We start from the raw sequence: 22,520 nt of genomic DNA, 5'->3' as shown, positions 1-22,520 counted from the left end.
GCATTCCATGCCAGTTTTGATGTAGTTTCACATGTCAATTTCTCCCTGGATTCTGCTATCTTCTATAATCTATTGACCTAGATTGGTGTAGTTATTCACATTACATTCACATCCTCAACATATATGATTTATCTGTAAATGTATTAAACATTACTTTAGAGTCTTCTCCAAATTCATTTTCAGTCCCACCTCTTTACTTCACTGTGCTAGTTCCTGAATCATTTTTTGTAATGTGGGTGGAGTATTTGTGAAAACGATGTCATCAATAAAGCATAGATCTGCGAAGTGGTCTCCGTTAATTTTGATTCCTTTCTCTTCCCAATTCATTGCTAGAAAAATACTTTGTAATGCTGCATTAAAAAGCTTTGATATGGTATTGCCTTGGTATGTTTCTTTCTCAACTGTGACAACCTTTGTGTCTTCAAAAAACACGAATGTTACTGTCACATTCTCATAGAAGTTGACAAAAATTCTATTGTAGTTATGTTATCTATGACCAAGACTTCAGGGAGTTAATGACTACAAATGCTTTCTTGTAGTCAATGTATGTCAAGTACCACGGAAGTCTGTATTCATTGGATCTCTCTATTAGTTCTCATAATACTTGTATGTGGTCTATGGCTTCAAGTGAACAAGCAGGCTTCAGAATCCACTTCTGAAGCCTGTTAATTCACTTAATTGCCATAGGACAGCATTTTTTCCAAGCCTCTCTTCACAGCACTCCTGTGAACACCTGGTAAATTATAGGTAAGAGGCTAATAAGTCTATAGTTTTCAGGTCTTCTTTCTTTCCTTTTTTATATAAAAGAATCACTGTAGTTGTTTCAAGTTCATGGGAATTCAGCCTCAATGACAGATGATGTGAAGCTGGGATGAGTCAGTAATAATACCAATGTGATAGCCCTTCAGGAGAATTTGAATAAGCTGGACAGATGGACAAATGTAAGTTCTTGAAGTTTGGAATCCATAGATGGGAAGCTGCATACTCTGTTGGAGGAAGCATACTGAAGGAAGTGGAGAAGGCAAGGAACCTTGGAGTGATGACTGAGAGAAACTTGAAGTTTTGAGGATATATTGCAAAGGTGGTGAAAGTAACTCAGAGGATACTTATGCCATACTGAGAAGGATGCTGACCAACAGAAATAGAAGTGTTGTGGTTCTAATGTATAAAGTCCTGATTAGCCCACATCTGGATTATTGTGCGCAGATTTGGAGGGGATAAACTAACCTTGAAGAAGATGCAATGGCAGATAACAAAAATAATATCAGGACTTTACAATGTTAATTATGAAGACAGACTGAGGCTATGCAGACTGCAGAGTTTGGTTTATAGAAAGAGAGGTGATATGATTGAGATATTTAAACTGTTGAGAGGTAGTTACATGATTGACACTGGCAGTTCTTTCATATGGTAGATCAATAAGGAGCACAGAAAAGGGTACCATCCCAGAAAGTAATAAATAGAAGTGGTGAGTAAGATGGTGAGGAGTGGCCTTTTTGGATGGAGGGTCGTTTGATTGTGGAATGCTTTGCCTGATATGACAGTGAGAGCATGAACAGTGAACGAGTTTAAGGAATGGTATGATAGACTTCATGTTGTTTAAGATGGAGCTCCCACAATGAGTCTTACGACTCCATGGAGGTTCTGAATAATAATGATAATAAGAGTGCTTCTGAAACTCACAGAATATACATAATATATTGAAAGTGTTTTCACTTTCAATATATTATACTATAATTTAAAGATGGTTATACTATAACTATCTTTAAATTATACTATAATTTAAAGATGCAAAGAAATCAGCATTTTTAAATATACTATAATTGGTTATACTATAATTTAAAGATGCCAATAAATTATATTCTTAGTAACATAATATAAAAAAATCAAATATATGCACAAATTAATTTAAAAAGAAGAATATAATTCAGTATAGCATTATTCATACTACTATATTAACTGAATATAAATTACATTACCTGTCACTAATGATCTATATCAGACTCCTCACTGTTCTTCCGAGACCTACTGTCTCTTTTTCTTCTGTGTTTTGATATATGTTCCCTGTCTACTGTACCTAGTTCCAAACAGGTTAAATTTGACAATTACTAAATAATACCTGAATGCATGATATGTAATACAAAACAGAAGTATACCAATTTGCTAACATGCAGAGTTATCTATATACAAGAGATAAACCTGCAACAAGCTTTCACAAATCCTGTACGAAATGCTAATATTAAAGGAATGAGGAAGGGGAACATATATAGTAAATCAAGTTCTGTGCATGTGTGTGTGTTTGGATTGAGGAGAATTAATATTATATCATTTGATCTGTTTTTGTTTTGTATGAAGGATAAAAAAAAATGCAATTGTGAGAGAAAAACTGTCATATTTACTCGAGACAGTTTCACATTAATCTCCCAAGTTAATATCTGATAAGTTTAAATTCATTACAGCTAATTGGTAGATTTACCACATAAAACATTCAATATAAAAAATTATACAATTTTTTTCAAATACTGAATACTGACTTGGAATGAAATTACCTATGGTCTATGAAAAATTCCATTGTAATCAAAACCTTGAAGTGCATCAACTAAAATAAATGTGAAATCAAAGAAGCATTACATCACATCTGTCTCAATTACACAAATTATATATATACTGTATACAAATTTGAATATGATTTCTCTTTTTCCTCTCTATATATAAATACATATTCCATCATTTAAACAATGGAATATAACATTCAATGTTTTTATACTGAATATGAATATTATTATTACGGGTGACTCCAAGGAGTCCTTAGACTCATCGAGGGAGGCCCTAAACATTATGTCCATCACAACTATTCGACATTCACACAGTGTCTATCATACTTTGCCTTGAACTCATTCACTGTCATAGCACCCACAACAGACTCTGGAAGCTTATTCCACTCATTCACCACTCTAAATGTAAAAAACCAAGCTCTAACATCCTTACTAACCACACTGTTGCCCAGCTTCCATGGATGTTCCCTAGTCCTCCCACCACCAGTCCTGTTCTCAAAAATATCCTCTGAATTAATCCTATAGAAACCCTTCAGCAATTTGAATGTCTCAATCATACTCCTCTTTTCCGCCTATCAACCAATTTTTGCAACCCACAAATCTTCAAGCTGTTCTCATAAGGTTCATTCCATAGACCTGCTATCATCTTGGTCACTCGCCTCTGTATCTTCGCAACCTCCACCCCACCAAGAAGAAACCTAGGTGACCAAATCTGGGCACAGTAATCGAGATGGGGTCTTATCAGGGCTCGATCAGAGGAACAGTATCGAGCCCTGATACTGTTCCTCTGTATCAGGGCTCGATACAGAGGAACAATAACTTGCTTGACATTGCTCATCAAAGTATCCTTCAGCATCCAAGTGATTTGATGATTTGATTTAGCCACTTTTGCAATGTGCCCTCTAAACTTCAACTTCCTATCTACTAACACTCCCAAGTCCCTGGCCTCATCAATCTCCTGGAGTACAGTTCCACCAATGTGATATACTGCTGCTAATCTTTTCACCCCAAAATGCATAACCTTACACTTTGCCACATTAAACTGACATCCATTCTCCTTAGCCCAGACCTCCAATCTATCCTGCAAAATTTTGACATCTTCTGTATTCAATATTGCCCTACTCAACTTTGCATCATCAGCAAACAAATGAACCATTCCTCTCAGATCCTTCCCTATATCATTAATGAACAAATTAAACAGTAGTGGTTCAAGAACAGAACCCTGCAGCACACCACTAGTCACAGGCCATCATTTGGACTCTACTCCTGAGTAAATTACTCTCTGATATCTCTACATCAACCACCCTCCTATCCATCTTGCCAACCCTATATCCATTCCAATATGTTGCAGCTTACGGATCAGAATTCCATTTGGTATTCTGTCAAAGGCTTCAGCCAGGTCCAGCAGTATCACTGTAAACCCATTACCCTTATCCAGTTCAGCCGTCACTGTGCTATAAAACCTGAGCAAGTTACTGAGGCAAGATCTACCCTTCACAAAACTATGCTGTCCCCCATACAGTATCTCATTTTCATCAATCCATTCTTGTATTTTTCCCTTGACAACGATTCCTGATATGCTGATCGGTCGGTAATTTGCAACAGTAGTTTTGGATCCTCCTTTATGCAGTGGAACTATTTTCTCCTCTTTCCACCCCTTCGGGACTAAACCAAACCAGAGACTCAGATTAAACAATATGGTCAAGAGTACTGACAATTCTTTAGCTGCTTCACGTAAGACCCATGCTGGTATACCATCCAATCCCACAGATGTACTCACATTAAGGTTCTGTAAGAGACTATTCACTTCCACTTCATTCACCACAATTCCCGTATAAACTAATGGTTCATTAATTCCTCCAATGTCACCACCTGGATGATATACTCTTGCAAAGTGCTCACTCAGTAATTCCACAATATCGACTGATTCAGTGACCATTCTACCATCGCATTCCTTAAAATCATTCTGCCGTGTACAGTTTTTTTTTTACTTGCAGCATGTTGAAAGAACTGTCTGGGATTCTCTTTAGCTTGCATGGCTAATTTCCTTTCATAATCCACTTTTGCTTTTCTTACCACACTCGTTACCCTTCTGGCCTGTGCTTTATACCGTTCGTGTGCCTGCAGGTCACCTTTCTCCTTAAATTCCCCCCACAGTTGTTTCTTTCTTTGCAACTCAAGCTTAATGGTGTTATTCATCCATTTAACCCCTACTTGATTTACTGTTCGGACTCTAGGTATACAGGCAGCCATAACCTCCTGCAAATGCTCCTTGACCACTTCCCATGCACTATCAACATCCAGCCCTTGCAGTTTTACGTGCCATGGCACTGAACCAAGCAATCTCCTAAGCTTGTCACACTTGCCAGCACAGTAATTCCACATGTACCGTCTTTAATCGAAAATTTCACACAATTAGCCATCTCCCAGTCAAGACCCTATGACAGTGGTGTTCAACCTTTTTTTAATATGCAAGCTGCTTTTCTATAAAAAGTTATTCGGCGATCTACTCTCTTATATAGATTACGTTCCCCAAACCTGAAGTCTGATTAAGCATAAATAAACAACTAAAAAAAAAATACACAACTAAAAACTTTATTTGAGTATTTAAAAATTTATTTATCACTTTTAATTATTTTAATACAACAAAAAAAATATATATATATATTGGAATAAAATATTTATTTCTCTATTTTGGAAAAGCAAAGTTAGAAAAAACAACAGATCGATTACAAACTCACACGTTACAGGAAATGCTGGTTGATTAAAAAAAAAAAAAGTTAATGTGAAATTTGGCATTGTTTGGACCTCAACATTTTCACAGTCAAGTTGATATGAAGAAGTGGCCAACTGCAGACAATCTAATCTAATCTTGATATGAAGAAGTGGCCAAATGCAGAAAATCAACCAAATTACAAATGATCATTTGTAATTTGGTTTCTTAATTGATTTTTTATGACGGTCATATTTGAAAAAGCGGATACTGACAAGTATGTCGATCCGAAACACGACAGAATTTTTCGCGCAATATCAATTAATATTGGGAATTTTTTATGTGCATACTTCCAAATGACTTCATTGTTTATTGATTTTAAATGTAAACTATTCTGAATGTTTATTATCTCAAGTTCTACTTCAGCTTGGTTTATATCAAACAGCCCACTAATTTTATTTGAAATATTTATGATAATCAAGTTTTCTTGAAATGGATTATTGATACAAATCATTTCAGTTTTATTAAAATCTTTAAATCTTGAATTTATTTCTTCCTCAACTAATTCTATTTCACGAATAAATTATTTTAAATCACAGCGAAGCATTTCTTGATTTTGTTCAAAAAATTTTAATAAATATGGGAGATGTCTAAATTCGTAGTCATTTATATTTTTCTTTAATAAAAGTATTGTTGGAAAGTTTTTATTGAACTTAACATGTCAATTAAATTTTTATCTCTACCTTGTAACTCTAAATTTAAATTGCTTAATGTCGTACAGAAATCTATTAAAAATGATAAGTGTAACAACCATTTTCTATCACTCAATTGTGAATAAATATCTCCTTTTGTATCAAGAAAATTTTTATATCATTAATTAATACAAGAAATCTTTCTAAAAATTGACTTCTGCTGAGCCAGCGAACATTATTGTACAACAGAAGTTCCCTATCATCATCTGCCTGAAATTTAAATAACCGCTGTTGCAGGGCTATTCCTCGAACAGAATTTACAATTTTAAATATAATATCCAATAACATCTTTTGTGTTTAATCTTTTACTACACAGTGCTTGTTGATGAATAACACAGTGGTACGTTAAAAAATCTGGATATCTATCGTCGTTTTTACATAATGAAATGAAGCCTGATTTATTACCTATCATTGCTCCATCAGTAGTAATAGACACAAGTTTAAAAAGTGGAAGTTTGTGTTGTTTCACAAATTCATCCAATGCCGAAAAAATGTCTTCTCCCCTAGTTCTTCCAATAATGGTATAATTTTCAAAAGTACTTCTTTACTTGAATAATCTTGAAATACCATGCAAATAAATACCATTAACTGAGCAATATCAACGAGATTGTTTGATTCATCAAATTGTAATGAAAATGCAACACACTGGTGAATGTCTGACATTAACCTGGCCTGGAAACTTTTCTCCGGCAATTGGACCTCTTCCTCTCGGCAATTTGAAACCTTGTCTGCAGCCTAGAAGTAATCTCAAACCGAGAAGCTCCTTTCTGGAAGTGGGAAACTCCTCTCTCAAGCAACGTGGATCTGGGCAGCCTCCTCTCTGACAGCAATTCTGGAACTGGAACTCCTTCTGCTTGCTTCAGTCCCTTTTTATTAGACCTCCTCTGAGACCTCGCATGAAGTTTGGCAACCCCAAAAGAATCGGTATGAGTCTTTCATCTTAAGTTTCAAGTTCAGCACGCCTTTTGTTCTCCTCCGCTTTCTTTTGATTATAAGTTGCCGGCCATCGGAAAGTTGTTTGAATTATTTCTGACTGACTTCGGAGATGTTTACACTTAGAGCCTGCAAGCCTTTCTCATACATACAAGTTTCAATAACAATCTTTCTAATGCTGCCATGTACAGCTTCGGCGACATAAACATTGCCTTTGTTCTAACATATTCTTATTAAAGCAGTATATACAGTTAGCTTCAAAAGAGTTATAACACTCCTCCCCCATTTTATTCTCTCTGTCCCTCCTGAACACACTATACCCTACACTAGGGTCGGCAACCTTTTTGGATTGAAGAGCCATTTTTAAAATTATATCTGTTAAAAAACAATTTAGGGAGCCACATGCAGTGATGAGCAACCAATGGTCCGCGGGTTGCATGCAGCCCTCTCAGGTTTTTTGTGCGGTCCACGGGGTTCGTTTTGTACAGCAGAATTAGTATATTTTAATTATAAATTATTTTATGAATGTTGATTTTTACATGTAGATTTATTGTGGAGGTTAAAAAATTAAAATATAGCTAAATAATGGAAAATAAATTAATACTTTCTTATCAAAGAAAAATAAAATATTCTTTATCTGGATCGAACCAAGTATTTGATTTACTATTTAATTGCTCATCACTGCTTTAAATTTAGAAACTACATTGAAAAATATTATAATTAAATTATTTATTCAGTTTTTTTTTTTTTTTTTTTTTTTTTTACAGTAACATGTTATACTTGTATAACACAGGGGTGGCATGTCACCCGAAATTATATGATATTTTTAAATATTAAATAATAAAACAAAGATTTGCTCCTCTTTACAAAAACATGTGTATAAAATCCAATAACATACCTATTTGAAAGTTTATTTTTCACTTGGTTAGAGTATAATAAATTTAGTTTAATCCTTTATCCAAGTGGCGCTAGTGTCCTTGGTAAATGTGGCGGTCGAGTTAAGCTAGTCTAGAAAACGTGTTTTTAAAGTTAAATATAGTGTGGCTTTTTGTCACAAATTGTGCTAAAATTGTGCATCGGTTAGAAACAAGTGTCCTTCAGTGGTATTATTGTTTAGAACTGTGTTGTATATATTGAGTTTTCACTGCCGTTTGTTTCACTATATCAACGTGTAAAGATGGCGTCCAACAAGAAACGTACGTCAGCGGCGCGCAGGACTTCTACTATTACACGAAAGGCTGGCTCAGCGTTAGATTTTTCGCAATGGATGCGTTGCGGAAACTGCTACATGTATGCACCGAAAAATGTGAAGGATCTGTGGTCGGTCTGGCAAAATGAAAAGAAAGAAAATGTCGACGTATGTGAGAAGTGTCGGGATAGGCTGGAGCGTTTAGGAATGGAAGCTGACATCGGGACCGTAGCGGAAGAACTTCGGCGGGAGTTTATGAAAATGAAAAATGACCTTCATCTTCTTCATGAGGAAGTGGAAGTGATCGGTAAGGAGATACTGGAAGTTAAAGCTGAGTTTAATGTGTTAAACAGAGAAATTAGGACTATAGAGATTACTTTAGCTGAAGTAACTAGAACAGGATTACATATGGGTGAGTCTTTGGTGAATGATTCAGTAATAAATAGTATGGGAGTGATTGGGAGTCAACATAATAAAACCACAAGTGGCCAAGAAGAAATGAGATGTAGTGAGAGTGGGGGGGTAAGTAATAGAGAGTTGAGTAATGAAGCTGGGAGAGTCATGCTGAATAGTGTAGAGAATGAGTCCATGAGCGTGAACTTGAATGAAGTTAATAGTGGTAAAATATATGGTGATTCTATGATTAAGGGTATGGAGAGTGGTATGCATGAGGAGTGCTTGGCTGATGGTACAATAGAAAGAGTGGCTTTAGCAATAAAGAGAGGGCATGAAACAGACAAGATGATAGTTATGGTGGGTACGAATGACCTGAGAGGTAGTATAAATCGGGTAGGAAAAGATTTAAGAACATTATTAGATATTGTGAAGAGGAAAAGTGTCAATGGGAGAATAGTGTGTGTGCTGCCTCGTTTTGACAATTACGAGTTAAGTAGACGAGCAATTATAATGAATGATATGATTGCAAGAATGTGCAGAAAAAGAGGTCTGGAGTTTGTTGATGTTTGGAGTGTGTTTGAAGGAAAAAGGCAGTTGTATGCCAGAGATGGACTGCATCTTAACATGGAAGGACATAAGAGATTGAAGAAGTTATTGTTTTCTGAACAGGTTGAAGTTATTGGGCAGGGAAACTAATATTGAAAAGGTTGAGTGTAAGAGAGAGAAACTTTAGCACTGATTGTGTATTTATTGATCCTTATAGGCAGAATAAATTGCAGAAGAGAGGGGAAAAAAATCGGCATAGGACTACGGTAGTTAGTGACTTATATATCAGTTCTAAAGCCGGTACAAGATCTAGAGGGAATCTGCAATTTTTGTATACCAATGCTAGAAGCATTAGAAATAAGAGAGAAGAATTTTTGGCATTAGTCAGTGAAATCTCACCAAAAGTTGTAGGCATTAGTGAAACTTGGCTGTCAGCAGAAGATGTGGTCACTGGAATTGAATGTGATGGGTACAGTATTTTCAGGGAGGATAGAGAAGATAGAACAGGAGGAGGAGTACTGTTGATGATAGCTGATGTGTTGCAGCCAAAGAAAGTAGTATATCATGATGATAGACATGTGAATGAGAGTTCATTTGAGGCAGTCTGGTGCGAAATAGTGACCAACGCAACCAAATATACAGTTGGATGCTGCTATAGGCCAGGGAGTACAGGGGGAGATATTGAATTCATGCATCAGCAACTTAGTGCAATGAGTGAAGGCTTAGTGATTATTATGGGGGATTTTAATTATGGTGATATCAATTGGAAGGAGGAAATATCACGTAGCAAAAAGGAAATGGAGTTCATACATCTGCTACGAGATAATTACTTGAAACAGCACGTAACTGAAGGGACACGTGGTGTGAGAGTGTTGGACCTGGTTATTGGTTCAGAGGTTATATGCATAAGTAAGGTGACCTCGTTACCTCCAGTTGGTGAAAGCGATCATGTGGTATTGACTTGGGAGGTTGCAAAATCTGTGGATTTTTCTATTAAGAAGGGGTATGTACGAAACTACAGGTTAGGCAATTATAACAAGCTTCGGAGTGAGCTTGCAGCCATCCCATGGCAGAACATATTGCAAGGGAAAGATGTTAGCAGAGCTTGGGATAAAATCAGTGGGTATCTGAGGAAAGCAATATCAGATTGTGTCCCCATGGTCAGGAGGTCAAACAAGGCAGGCATTAGATGGATGAGCAGTAGTATCAAGCTTGAACTACAAAAAAAGAAAATGTTATGGAGAATTTACAAGGAGAAGGGCGATCAGGACACCCATGAGCAGTACAAGGCTCAAGCTAGGAAGGTTACCAGCATAGTAAGAAAAGCTAAATCAGATTATGAGAAGACCTTAGCCAAAGAGATCAAGGGTAATCCCAAAGAGTTCTTCCGCTATGTGGCAAGTAAGAGGAAGAATGACTTCGGAAGGATAACCTTAGTGGGTGCTGATGGTATTGAGGTGACAAAATCAGATGTAATAGTCGAGTTACTGAGTGATCACTTCTCAAAAGTCTATCACCCAAGTGAGGATATCTCTATACCTATAGCAATACCTAATGTGAGAATTGAAGCTAAAGAATCAGAGGTATTAAATATATTGCGAAACTTAAATGCAAACACTGCGGTAGGCTTAGATGGAATATCAGCTCGGGTGTTGCGTGAATGTGCAAATGAATTGTCAACCCCTCTTACCTGGATATTTAATTTAAGTTTGAACTCTGGTATGGTCCCTAGGGAGTGGAAGTTAGGCAAAGTGGTTCCTTTGCATAAGGGTGGCTCTAAAACTGCAGTATTGAATTACAGACCAATCACCATCTCAGGAGTAGTGGTAAAAGTATTGGAAAAGTTGGTTAAAGACAAAATTCAAGAATGGGTGGATCAGGATATGATACTCTATAGAGGCCAACATGGTTTTGTTAAAGGTAGATCCTGCCTTAGCAATCTATTAACTATCCATAATAGAATAACATCAGAGTTGGACAAAGGAACTGGCTACACAGTGGTACTTCTGGATTTTGTTAAGGCTTTTGACAGGATACCCCATAGAACACTGTTACGCAAATTGGAGCAGATGGGAATGGATATTAAATTGGTGATATGGATAGGAGAATGGCTCAGGGAGAGATACCATAAGGTGGTGTATGGAGGAGCCGAGTCCAGAATGAGGCAGGTGACCAGTGGTGTGCCTCAGGGCTCTGTGCTTGGGCCAATGTTGTTTAATTTGTATATAAATGATATAGGAAACGGCTTAAAGGGAGATATTCAGTTGTTTGCTGATGATGCAAAGTTGTGTAGTGCAATAAAAAATCAAGCTGATGTTGAAAGTTTGCAGGAGGATTTAAATAAGCTGGTAAAATGGGCAAAAGAAAATGGATGTCAGTTCAATGTGGAAAAGTGTAAAGTCTTGCATTTTGGGATTAAAAGATTACCAGCTGTGTACTACATAGATGGAAAGGTACTCCAAGAGATTGATGAGGCTAGGGACTTAGGGGTATTGGTAGATAAGGAGATGAAGTTCAGAGGACACATTGCTAAGGTGTCCAAGATTGCACATAGGATTACTTGGTTGTTGAGGAACACACTGACATCCAGAGATAAAGAGGTTATTATTCCCCTTTATAAAGCATTGATACTTCCACATTTGGATTACTGTGCTCAGGTCTGGTCACCTGGATTCCTTGGAGATGAGGAGGCTGTGGAGAGGGTTCAGAGAAGAGTGACCAAGTTGGTGAGTGATATAAAAAATGCTCCCTACATTGATAGATTGAGAGCTTGTGGATTGCAGAGATTGGCTGATAGGCGAAGAAGAGGGGATATGATAGAAACATTCAAATTACTAAAAGGTTTTTATAGGATTGATGCAGGGGAAATGTTTCAGCTGTGTGATAGTGATGGAAGAACAAGAGGTCATCTCTGGAAATTAAAGAAGAGTGTGGTTAACAAAGGTGTCAGAACAAGGTTTTTTGCCTGGAGGGTGGTGAATGAGTGGAATTCATTGCCTGACTTTGTTGTGAGCTCTTCATCTGTAAATGAATTCAAGAAGAGATATGACAGATATTGTTTTGCTAGTTTGGGTCTCCCGCGATGAGTCTACTGACTCCATGGAGATACCCGTAATAATAATAATAATAATAATAATAAAAGTGTGAGCAAACAAAGTTTGTGCCTGAAAGTATCTTCAGGACTGGGTTAAGATGGTAAAACACCAGGGCAACTAGTTCAAACGAGTTGCCCTGGTGTTGTACCACCTTAACCCAGTCCTGAAGATACTTTCAGGCGCAAACTTTGTTTGCTCACACTTGGATAAAGGATTAAACTAAATTAATTAAACATACCTATTTGTTTAATTTTTTTTTTTTTTTTTCAATTTAAAATATCTTCTTAGTGTAACTTTTGCTGTTGAACTTCTTGGGATAGTTTCTCAATATGCAGCGAATAGGCTGTAATTTTCATTTTCAAACATGACGAAAGACTTATGTGGTTTAGTAGGTTTCTGAACTTACTTTTAATAAAATTCATATTAGAAAATATTTGCTCACAGAAATATGTCAATCCGAAAATTGATAGAAGTCCAAATGCATACGTTTGAAATCACCGAATGTAAGTGTCGGTAAACAATTCCACGCTTCAAATATAATCTGATCTTGCTTTTTAAGATCTTCTATTTCAGACCATTTTTTTTGTATTGCAAATGTAGATTTTTGTCTTTTCAACTTCTCCAGGTCAGCTTTAAGATTTCTAAATTTTGAATTCCACAAATCCTGGGTTTTCAGGTCCTCTAACTGAAGTTGAAATGCAGCCTCATCAATTCCAGTAAAAGGTGAAAAATTTAATTCGGCAGGATTAATTTCAAGTGGTCGCAATAAAAAATGACATAGTTGCCTTGTTCTTTCTAAATTCCTTAAATCTCCCATTAAATGCAGATCGCATATTTACCACAATTTCTTTAAAAAAGGTTAAATTTATGGAATTATTATGAGCTTGTTATTGTTGATATTTCTTCAACATAGAAAAAATGTAATAATGCCTTTCTCTAAGTCTGTCGCAAACAAATATAATTTTTGTTCAAATGAAATCACTTCTTCTAAAAGCAAAACTGCTGTATTTCCCTGTAGTTTCTTATTTAGTGCATTTAAATGGGAAGTCATATCCACCATAAAGTAGAATTTTTGTAAAATGTAAATAGAATGTAAAGAAGGATTATCACGTATGATTTCAAAGAGTTCAAACATGAAAGTATTAAATTTTTCAGCATTGCATGTACTTCAATTCTAAAATATCCTTGACTTAATGTAATATGTCCTTGATTAAATGTAAAATGTCTTTAATTTACTGCAAATGCTAAATTTAGGGTTTTTAGTTTCTAATTTAATAAATAACATTCATTTTGCATTATTCCAAAATAGATTGTTTAATAACGAAAAGAGCCGCAATTATTCATTCAAAGAGGCATGAGCGGCTCTGGAGCTGCAGGTTGCCGACCCCTGTCTTACACATTCTATCCCACTAACTATATCATCTTCTGTCAGTCATGTTTCACTAATGCCAATAACCTCTGGCCAGGAAAAGCCGACCAAGGTCAAAAATTCTTCCTTCTTGTTCCTAATACTCCTGGCATTAGTATACATGAAATGCAGAGGTCCATTTGTCCCACCCCTATCTTGGCACGTTATATTAACTATCCCATTCTGATTTCTTGTCCTTCGTACTGGCTCGGGCACATTATATACATTCTTACACTCAACTGCCTCACTGATGTCTGCATATCCACTCCCCTCCCCCCACCCCTCAATAGTTCTAGTTTTCCTGATTTTGCACATCCACTTTCACTTCATTCAGTAACACGTTTTCCAGTCTTCGCACACCAAATCCATTCAAATGCAAGTCATCCATCTTGTACAAATCCTTTCGCCCATCAAACTCACTCCACACGTCCACAAACTCCACACCACACTGTCTGCATAACCTGCGCATAAAGTCATTTGCGATTATGGCCCTCCTTCTAAACTTTTGTCTGTCATACCGCGGCAACAGACTCACTATCCTAACTCTGTCACTCTTTTCTTTCGCTACCTCTAATTATTCCTTCAAATCCTCTCTCATATCAAATTTATCTCCTTTCAAATTAATATAATTCATATTTCAGTAAAGTAGGGAACATTGATAGAAATGTAGAAAATGTTAGTATCAGCTATATTGTTGAAAGTGTAGTTGTGGAACATGTGAAACAATGAAGAGCATCTTATGAAAGAAATAGTGCACGTATGTGGAGTCCTTCACAAGATCAACAGATTGTAGAAAAGTCAGTTAGTGCTGAGAAGAGAAAAAAGCATGAGGTGTGATGTAAGAAACAAGAACATATGATTAAGTGCAAAGGGTAAGAAGTAATTTTTTTATGGTGAATCCTTAACAAGAGAAATACTTAATGAGAGCATGATTAAATCTTTTTGATTATTAATCTAAATCATCAAAATAATTAATTCTTGTTTCCCTGGTGCAAAAATTAATATTAGTGAAGCTGTCAGGATGCAAAAAAGGAAAGGTGAAAGAATTGATTGTTTTGGCTGGCACTAATGACTTGAAAGGTAAAAAAATATTGTATGCAAGAAGATATGAAATTATTATTGGAAGAAGAAGAAGAAAAAAAGATAATCAAGAGAGTAAAAACTAAGTGTCTGGTGCCCCATTATGACAAGTTGAAGAGGATGACAATAGTTGCATATGAATCAATTTGCACGTTGTACAGAAGGAATGGTGTGGAGTTTATAGACCTATGGACAGAATTTAATGAATGAAGGACTTATACAATACTGATGAACTGCACTTAAATGGATTCAGAGTTAGGTGTCTGGAAAAATCTTTGTTCGGTTAGAATGTGGAAATGCAAAGATCTGAAACTACCTTATCCTACATAAACATATTATATTCACAGACTCTTCAGCCACCCAAAACTTGTTGCTTTTTTTTTCTTTTGTTCAAAACATTCTCTTCTGCTCAACTTCTAACACTTTATAAATCCCAAATCCAATCAACACTGGAAGTTGTATAAAGATGTGGTGAAGAAGGGAGGAGTAGATTTTTTACATGGTGAATGGAACGCATTACCAGAGTGCATTGTGGATGCAGGGAGTGTAAATGATTTCAAAGTTCAATATAACAAACATATTGCTAGTTGAATGAGCCTCCCACGATGAGTCTACTGTAATAATAATAATAACATTGTTCTCACTTTTGAGGTGATGTACCCAAAACTTTACTAAGAATTCTTGATTGTATACAGAAGAGTACAATCTGCCTAATAAGGTGATCGTGCTCACCGACTCTCTCTCTCTCTCTCCAGTCACTTTCTAAATGTTTTGTTTCTATATTATGCACTTTTTTTTTTATGGACACTTCAATGGGCATTGCTCCAAACCTGTCTCTAACATTCCTCTGATGTAAGAGACACAAGCAGCCACTAGCCATCTGTATGCAGTTCAATGGCAAAAATATTAAACCAATTTCTCATCATTTTCTTTAATTTTAAAAAAACAAGCAGTCATAGTCAACATATGTATACAATTCAGCTCCAAACACATCAAACCAACTTCTCATCTTTTTCTTTTGTTTTTTCCCCTTACTGTTTTTCCCAATGAATATAACCTCCAGCTTTTCAAAAAAACTTTTATTATTATTATTGAATGGATGCTCTATGAAGTCGTAAGATTTATTATGGGCAATACATGCTAGCAACACAATATCTTATACCTCTCCTTGAATGAATTCACTGCCAAAGCATTCATGAAGACTGACATCATTCCATTTTCATCACTCTATCTTAGAGAAAAATCGAGTTATTACACTCTTGCTAATCACACTCATAATCATTTTACAGAAATAGCTACTTGTTTAGTTCCCTCTAGCCAGTGTTCAAAAAATTCATTTACATCAATCCTATAAATTGACGAGACTGCTTAATTTAAGTCTCAACTCTGGCAAAGTCACAAGAAAGTGGAAGTAGAACAAAATAATTCCTTTGCATAAATGAGGATCTAAGTCTGTAGTAGCAAATTATAGACCAATTAGAATCTCAGGAGTGGTGGTAGTAAAAGTCTGGAAAAGTTAGTCAAAAAGAGAATTCAGGAATTGGTGGATAAGAATATGATACTCTATGAGGGGACAGCGTGGCTTTGTGAAGGTAGGTTATGCCTTAGTATCTACTAACTTTTTATAATAAAGTGACAACTGAGGCGGTATCAGCGTGTAGGGGGCTATATGCTGATACTGCTGGATTTTGCAAGTGTTTGACAGGATACCACATACAACTCTGTTATGCAAACTGTAAGAAATGGGAATGGATTTGAAACTAATGATATGGATAAAAGGGTGGCTCGTGGACAGATACCAAAAAAGTAGTATATGGAGGAACAGAATCTAGGAGAAGGCAAGTGACTAGTGGTGTGCCACAGGGCTCTTTGCTTGGACCACTGCAGTTTACTTTGTACATAAATGATATAAGAAGTAATTTGAAGGGGAGATATTCCTTCAAATTACTTCCTATATCAGTTGTTTGCTGATGATGATGCAAAGTTAGGTAGAGTAATAGTTAAGATAATGTAGAGCACTCAGAATGATTTAAATGGACTGACGATATGGGTAAAACATAAGAGATGTCAATTTAATGTAAGAAACATCGAGGGAACCTGTACTCCAGGAAATTGATTAAGCCAGGGATATGGGGATAATAGTAGATAGAGAGCTTAAATTTAGAGGGCACATTGCTAAAGCAGCCAGGGTAGCTCACAGGATTACTTAGTCATTGAAGAACACTAACAAGCAGAGATAAGGGATTTATCATTCTTCTTTATAAAGCTTTGATACGACCAAAACTGGATTACCATACTCAAATCTGGTCACCTGGTTTCTTGGGAATAAGAAAGTGGTGGAGAGGATCCAGGTGTGAGTGCCAAGATGATGAGTGGTCTGTGGAATGCTCCTTATCAAGATAGAGTAAAGATTTGTAAATTGCAAAAGTTGGTCGATAGGCGAAAAAGGGGTGATATGATAGAAACATTTAAGTTACTTAAAGGATTTTACAGGATTGATGCAGGGAAAATGCTTCAGCACTTGGCTAAAGGGAGAAGAATAAGAGGTCATCCCTGGAAGTTAGGTAAGAGTGTGGTTAGCAAGGGTGCGAAGACTAGATTTTTTTGCTCAGAGAGTGGGGAATGAATGGAATGGGTTGCCTGATCAGTTTTGAGTGTTTTGTCTGTTAATGGATTCAAGGAGAGGCATGACAGATACTGTATTGATAGTTTGGGTTTCTCACGATGAGCGTTATGAGTCCTTGGAGGTGCCAGTGTAATAATGATGATATTAATAAAATTTAAAAAGAGGAGGATATGACAACTTAAATTTGTTTACCATAACCGCTCTTTTCCACTTATTAACTAACTTGTTTAACCATACATCCTCAATCTATCATTGTAGGGAGCATTCCACAAACCACTCACAACCTTGTCACTTGATTTTGAATCCTTTCCACCACTTTCTCATCCTCCAAGCATATATAGCACTGATAACTTCCTTACCTCTGCTTGTTAGTGTGTTCTTCAATAACCAAGTAAGCAGTAATTATAGGATACTATGAGTTACTTGGCCACATTTGCAATATTCCCTCTGACCATCAACTCCTTAGCTTCATCAATATCCCAGAGAACAGGTCCATCAATAGAGTGACACAGCTTATAATCTTTTTCTTACACTTTCCCGCATTAAACTGATATTCATTATATTTCGCCCAATACTGTCAATCTATTTAAATCATTTTTTTAGCACTCTTAAAATAACAGTATTCTGTATATTTCTTGAGGGTACATATCAGAAATTTGATAGTGAGTTTCATGTGGTATTCTGTCAAACACCTTTCCAAAATCCAATAGTATCATCACTTACTCATACACAGTACTGTTGTGTTACAGGTATTGTTACCTCTCTCTCTTGCACGGGATCAATTATATTTGGCATAAAATAGTTATTAAAATAAAGGATAAATGAGTATTATCAGCAAAAATACAAGACAATGAACTTGTGGACTAAGTTCAATGTCATGTAGCATAATACCAAGATTATTCTCATCTGAAGGGTTCTTTCTCTCTCTCTTCTCTAACTCACTTTAATAACTTTACTGGATTATTCTTATATGTGTGTGTGTGTGTGTGTGTGTGTGTGTGTGTGTGTGTATATATATATATATATATATATATATATAAATTTTAAATGAGCGAGTGTGTGCATGTACGAAGAATAACAATGAAGATGTTAAAAAGAACAATATAAGAAATGGTACACAGACCTACAGTTCACTTATGGAAAGCACAACCTTCAGACATGGAATTCCATGGCATTAAGAAAGAGTTTGTGCAAATAGTGCTGTTTTGCTATAAAACAATATGAGAAAATATTAAAACAATATTAGATATTTATTGTGTTTTAAGTTTTTCGATACCACTTGAGCCTTCGAAGCTCTTTTCTTCAGTAGGTTTTTTTTTGCATGGGCTCTATTGAGAAACAACACTTTAAAAGAGATGTTAGTCCAGTGAAACTGTACACTAATACAAAGAAAATATATGGGCTTGGACAGAGATCAACCGTTTAAGTATGCAATACCAAGGGAGCTTTCATGCTAAAGGCTATTCTCGGAAGCTCTGGGTCACTTCTTAAGTTTCAAAAGGTTAAGTATTGATTTGCTATTTGGCTTAAAATATAATAAATATCCATACTGTTTTAAAGTTTTTTGATGAATTAAGTTCTTTTCGTCTGCCATTATCTATATTAAAATAAAAATATGAATTTAATACAGAAATGTATTAAATTCAAATTGTAAAATAAGTACAAATCTATAGTTACTAACTATTATAATAACAGAATTAACTCACATAAATTATTCTTTATTCACAGAATTTTCACCTGAGTATCACAGGCATCATCAGTACAGGTACAAGGCTAATTAAACAATAACTGTTATCACAAAGCACCACCTAAGTAGCTAAGGTTAAATTTCCTAAATTTATTTAATTATTATTATTATTATTATTATTTATTTTTTAATTATTTAAATTTAATTATTTAGTTATTCTACAAATTCTACGAATAAAGAATAATTTATGTGAGTTAATTCCGTTATTATAATAGTTAGTAATATGTCTACTCACGGTATTTCCTTACTGAAACTTATATCAAGACTTCATGGAGAGTCTACTTCCAAATGATGTGCCAGATACACTAAAGTATTAGTTAAGAAGGCAAATTGCATTAACAGAATAATATTCCTAAAGTGATGTAAGTTGGCTCAGGTTATTCCTACCTGCTGTAAACTAAAAGAAGTTTTTAAGTCTCAAAGAGCCCATTGGATTTATATAAAGGCCAGTAGGTCACTGTTAAATTGTCAGCTACAAGAAGCAAAGAAATCTCTTGCCCTTCTGAACAAAGAAATAATAGATATCAAGAATGCTATAGAACCAGTATTAGAGACTGAAAATTTTAACATCGTTTTACACATTTCATCGATGTCATACCGAAAGGTTTTTAATGCTTCCAGTGATAGATTGAAACGCAAGTTTGATTCACTGGTGAGCCACCCCAAATCTAGTAATACTGTCCCTGATACGTTGATCACTATCTGTATCAATGACAGTATTACTGTCATTGATACAGATAGTGATCATTGATACAGATACTGACAGACAGCGAACGTTTTGTTCTGTCAAAAGGCCATAATTTTGCCGTTGCTCTGAATAAAGTACCCATAATAGACTTTTTCCAGTATAGACAGAGGTATTCTATCCTTATCCCAAAAAACAGCTAACAGAACAAGATTCGAGTGTGCAAAAATTTTTTTAACGCCAAGCCTCCACGGCCGAACCTATCGTCTGCTGGACAAAAAGCACTGATATCGCTAAAAAATAACAAGAACCTAATTATTGCGAAAGCTGACAAAGGGAAGGCTATAGTCATCCAAGACAGAAGAGAATACGAGAGAAAAATATCACTGTTACTCCGCGAGTATTCGACTTATAGGCCCCTCACTTCAGATCCTACTGGTAGTGAAATAAAAAAGCTTAATGCCCTTATAGAAAAAATATCGATATGGGATGAAGATAAAAAGAAAACACTAAAGACCTCCTTCGAGCGCCTACCGAGATTATATGGTCTTCCAAAAGTACATAAGCCAGTAATTACATTAAGACCGGTTGTAGACTGTATAAGTTGTCCCACTTACAAAATATTAAAATTTCTGTCACATTTACTCACTTCTTCAACTAGAACTGCTACATATATAAAAAATTCTGTGGACTTCAGAAATAAAATTTCTGATCTGTATCTAGACGATTCGGAGATTATGATTAGTCTAGATGTTGTTTCGCTATTTACGAATATTCCGTTGGCAGACAGCATAGAATTACTACACCAAGAATTTCCTCCAGACATTGTCAAATTATTTGAATTTGTAATAAAGTCCAGTTATTTTTCCTTCAAAAACCAGTTATACCAACAAATTGAAGGGACAGCAATGGGTAATCCAATATCTCCTGCTATTGCCAACTACTTCATGGAGCATTTAGAACAGCGTGTCTTTGACAACATTACACCCAGACTTAACATTTGGTTCAGATATGTGGACGACATTTTTGCACTTCATTCATCAAAAATTAATGCACTTCATCCAAGGATCCAGTTCACCCTAGAAGTAGAAGTAAATAAGCAGTTAGCCTTTCTAGACATTCTTGATTCTTTGCCAACCAGATGGTTATCTACAATTCACAGTCTATAGGAAAGAGACTCATACAGGCCAGTACATCCATGCTGAATCACATCACCATCCCAGCCAAAAGGCAGGTACTATTAAAACACTAGTTCATAAAGCCAACTCCTTTTGTTCTTCAGAAGAACTTTTACAAAAAGAATTGTAGTATATTAATTCCTCCTTCACATCCAATGGCTATAAGAATTCCTTCATAAAAAGAGCTTTAAGTAGTCGTGCTCCAGCATCCTCTTCAAGTATAGAAGAACCTACACGTATAGCTATCCCCTATGTACACGAGGTTAGTGAATGCATAGCTAAGGTGCTAAAACCACTAAATATCTGTGTGGCTTTTCGACCCATCAGAAAAATCTCCACATTCCTAATGTCTCCAAAGGACAAGCTCCCACATCTCAGCTATCCAGGTGTCTACCAGATTCCCTGCTCGTGTGGATTATCATATTTCGGACAAACAGGAAGATCTGCTTAGGTCCGGTTAGAAGAACACCAGTCGTACATCCAGTACCTTGAACCCGAACAGTCTGGAATTGTAGAACATGCCATCAACACCAGACATAGAGTTAAGTGGAACAAGACAAAAGTCATTCACAAAAGTCGGTTCCTAATGGAACGGCTATACAAAGAAACATGTGAAACATTACTTCACTCCCCTAAACTAAACAGATCCGATGGTCTGTGACTTTCCCCCTTGTGGGAGATATTACTTTATAAAGCAGCAAATCTTTCCTAACATATAATTGTATACACACATATATATTTATAAAAAAAAAAAAATTGTAATTATTATAATTGAATAATTAAATTTAAATAATTAAAAAAATTAAAATAAATAATAAATAACAATAATAATTAAATAAATTTAGAAAATTTAACCATAGCTACTTAGGTGGCGCTTTGTGAATATAACAGTTATTGTTTAATTAGCCTTGTACCTGTACTGATGATGCCTGTGATACTCAGGTGAAAATTCTACGAATAAAGAATAATTTACGTGAGTTAATTCCGTTATTATAATAATTAGTAATATAAGTTTTAAAAGAGGTATACCGTGAGTAGACATATCGATACAAAATTAATAGCAGAAAAAACTCACATACAAAGAATATTTAATAGCATAATTTTCGCCTGTGTGTCACAGGCATCTTCAGTACATATTAAGCTCAAATTAAACAATAACAATAAATATAATCTTATATTAAATACTTTAAACCTGAAAAGTCTGGACTTGCAGAACATGCCATCTTCACTAGACATAGAGTTCATTGGAGAAAGACGAGAGTTCTTCACAAAAGTCGGTTCCTCATGGAACGCCTTTATAAAGAAACATGTGAAACTCTGCTTCATTCTCCTAACTTAAACAGATCCGAAGGCGACGGCTTATGTCTGTCCCCTTTATGGGAAACAGTACTTTACAAATCAGCTAATCTTTCCTAACTTTTTATTGTATTGATTTTTTTTTTTTTTTTTTTTTTAAAGGAAATTTATTGGCCTTTTTAGTTATCTTACACCAGCTACTTAGGTGGCACTTTTTGGAATTGTCAGTTATTATTTAATTTGAGCTTAATGTGTACTGAAGATGCCTGTGACACACAGGCAAAAATTATACTATTAAATAATCTTTGTACGTGAGTTTTT

General features: G+C 35.6%; 1 protein-coding gene across 3 annotated transcripts in view; it reads right to left on the bottom strand.

Moving 5' to 3' along the window:
• Nucleotides 1–22,520, bottom strand: part of ptc (protein patched) — a 313,027-nt gene that overhangs the window by 10,365 nt on the left and 280,142 nt on the right. For all 3 annotated transcript variants that reach the window (XM_090414812.1, XM_090414810.1, XM_090414811.1), the window contains one exon: nucleotides 1,980–2,077. In XM_090414812.1, coding sequence (XP_090270938.1) covers nucleotides 1,986–2,077 — 92 coding nt within the window. In that variant the 3' untranslated portion in view covers nucleotides 1,980–1,985. The remainder of the gene's footprint in view (nucleotides 1–1,979; nucleotides 2,078–22,520) is intronic.

This window comes from Typopeltis vanoorti, chromosome 25, assembly GCF_054136105.1.
Source record: "Typopeltis vanoorti isolate ZY-2024b chromosome 25, IOZ_Tvanoo_1.0, whole genome shotgun sequence".
NCBI classification, from domain to species: Eukaryota; Metazoa; Arthropoda; class Arachnida; order Uropygi; family Thelyphonidae; genus Typopeltis; species Typopeltis vanoorti.
The sequence above is the reverse complement of the archived record's forward strand: the minus strand, read 5'-3'. Positions and strand labels throughout refer to the sequence as shown.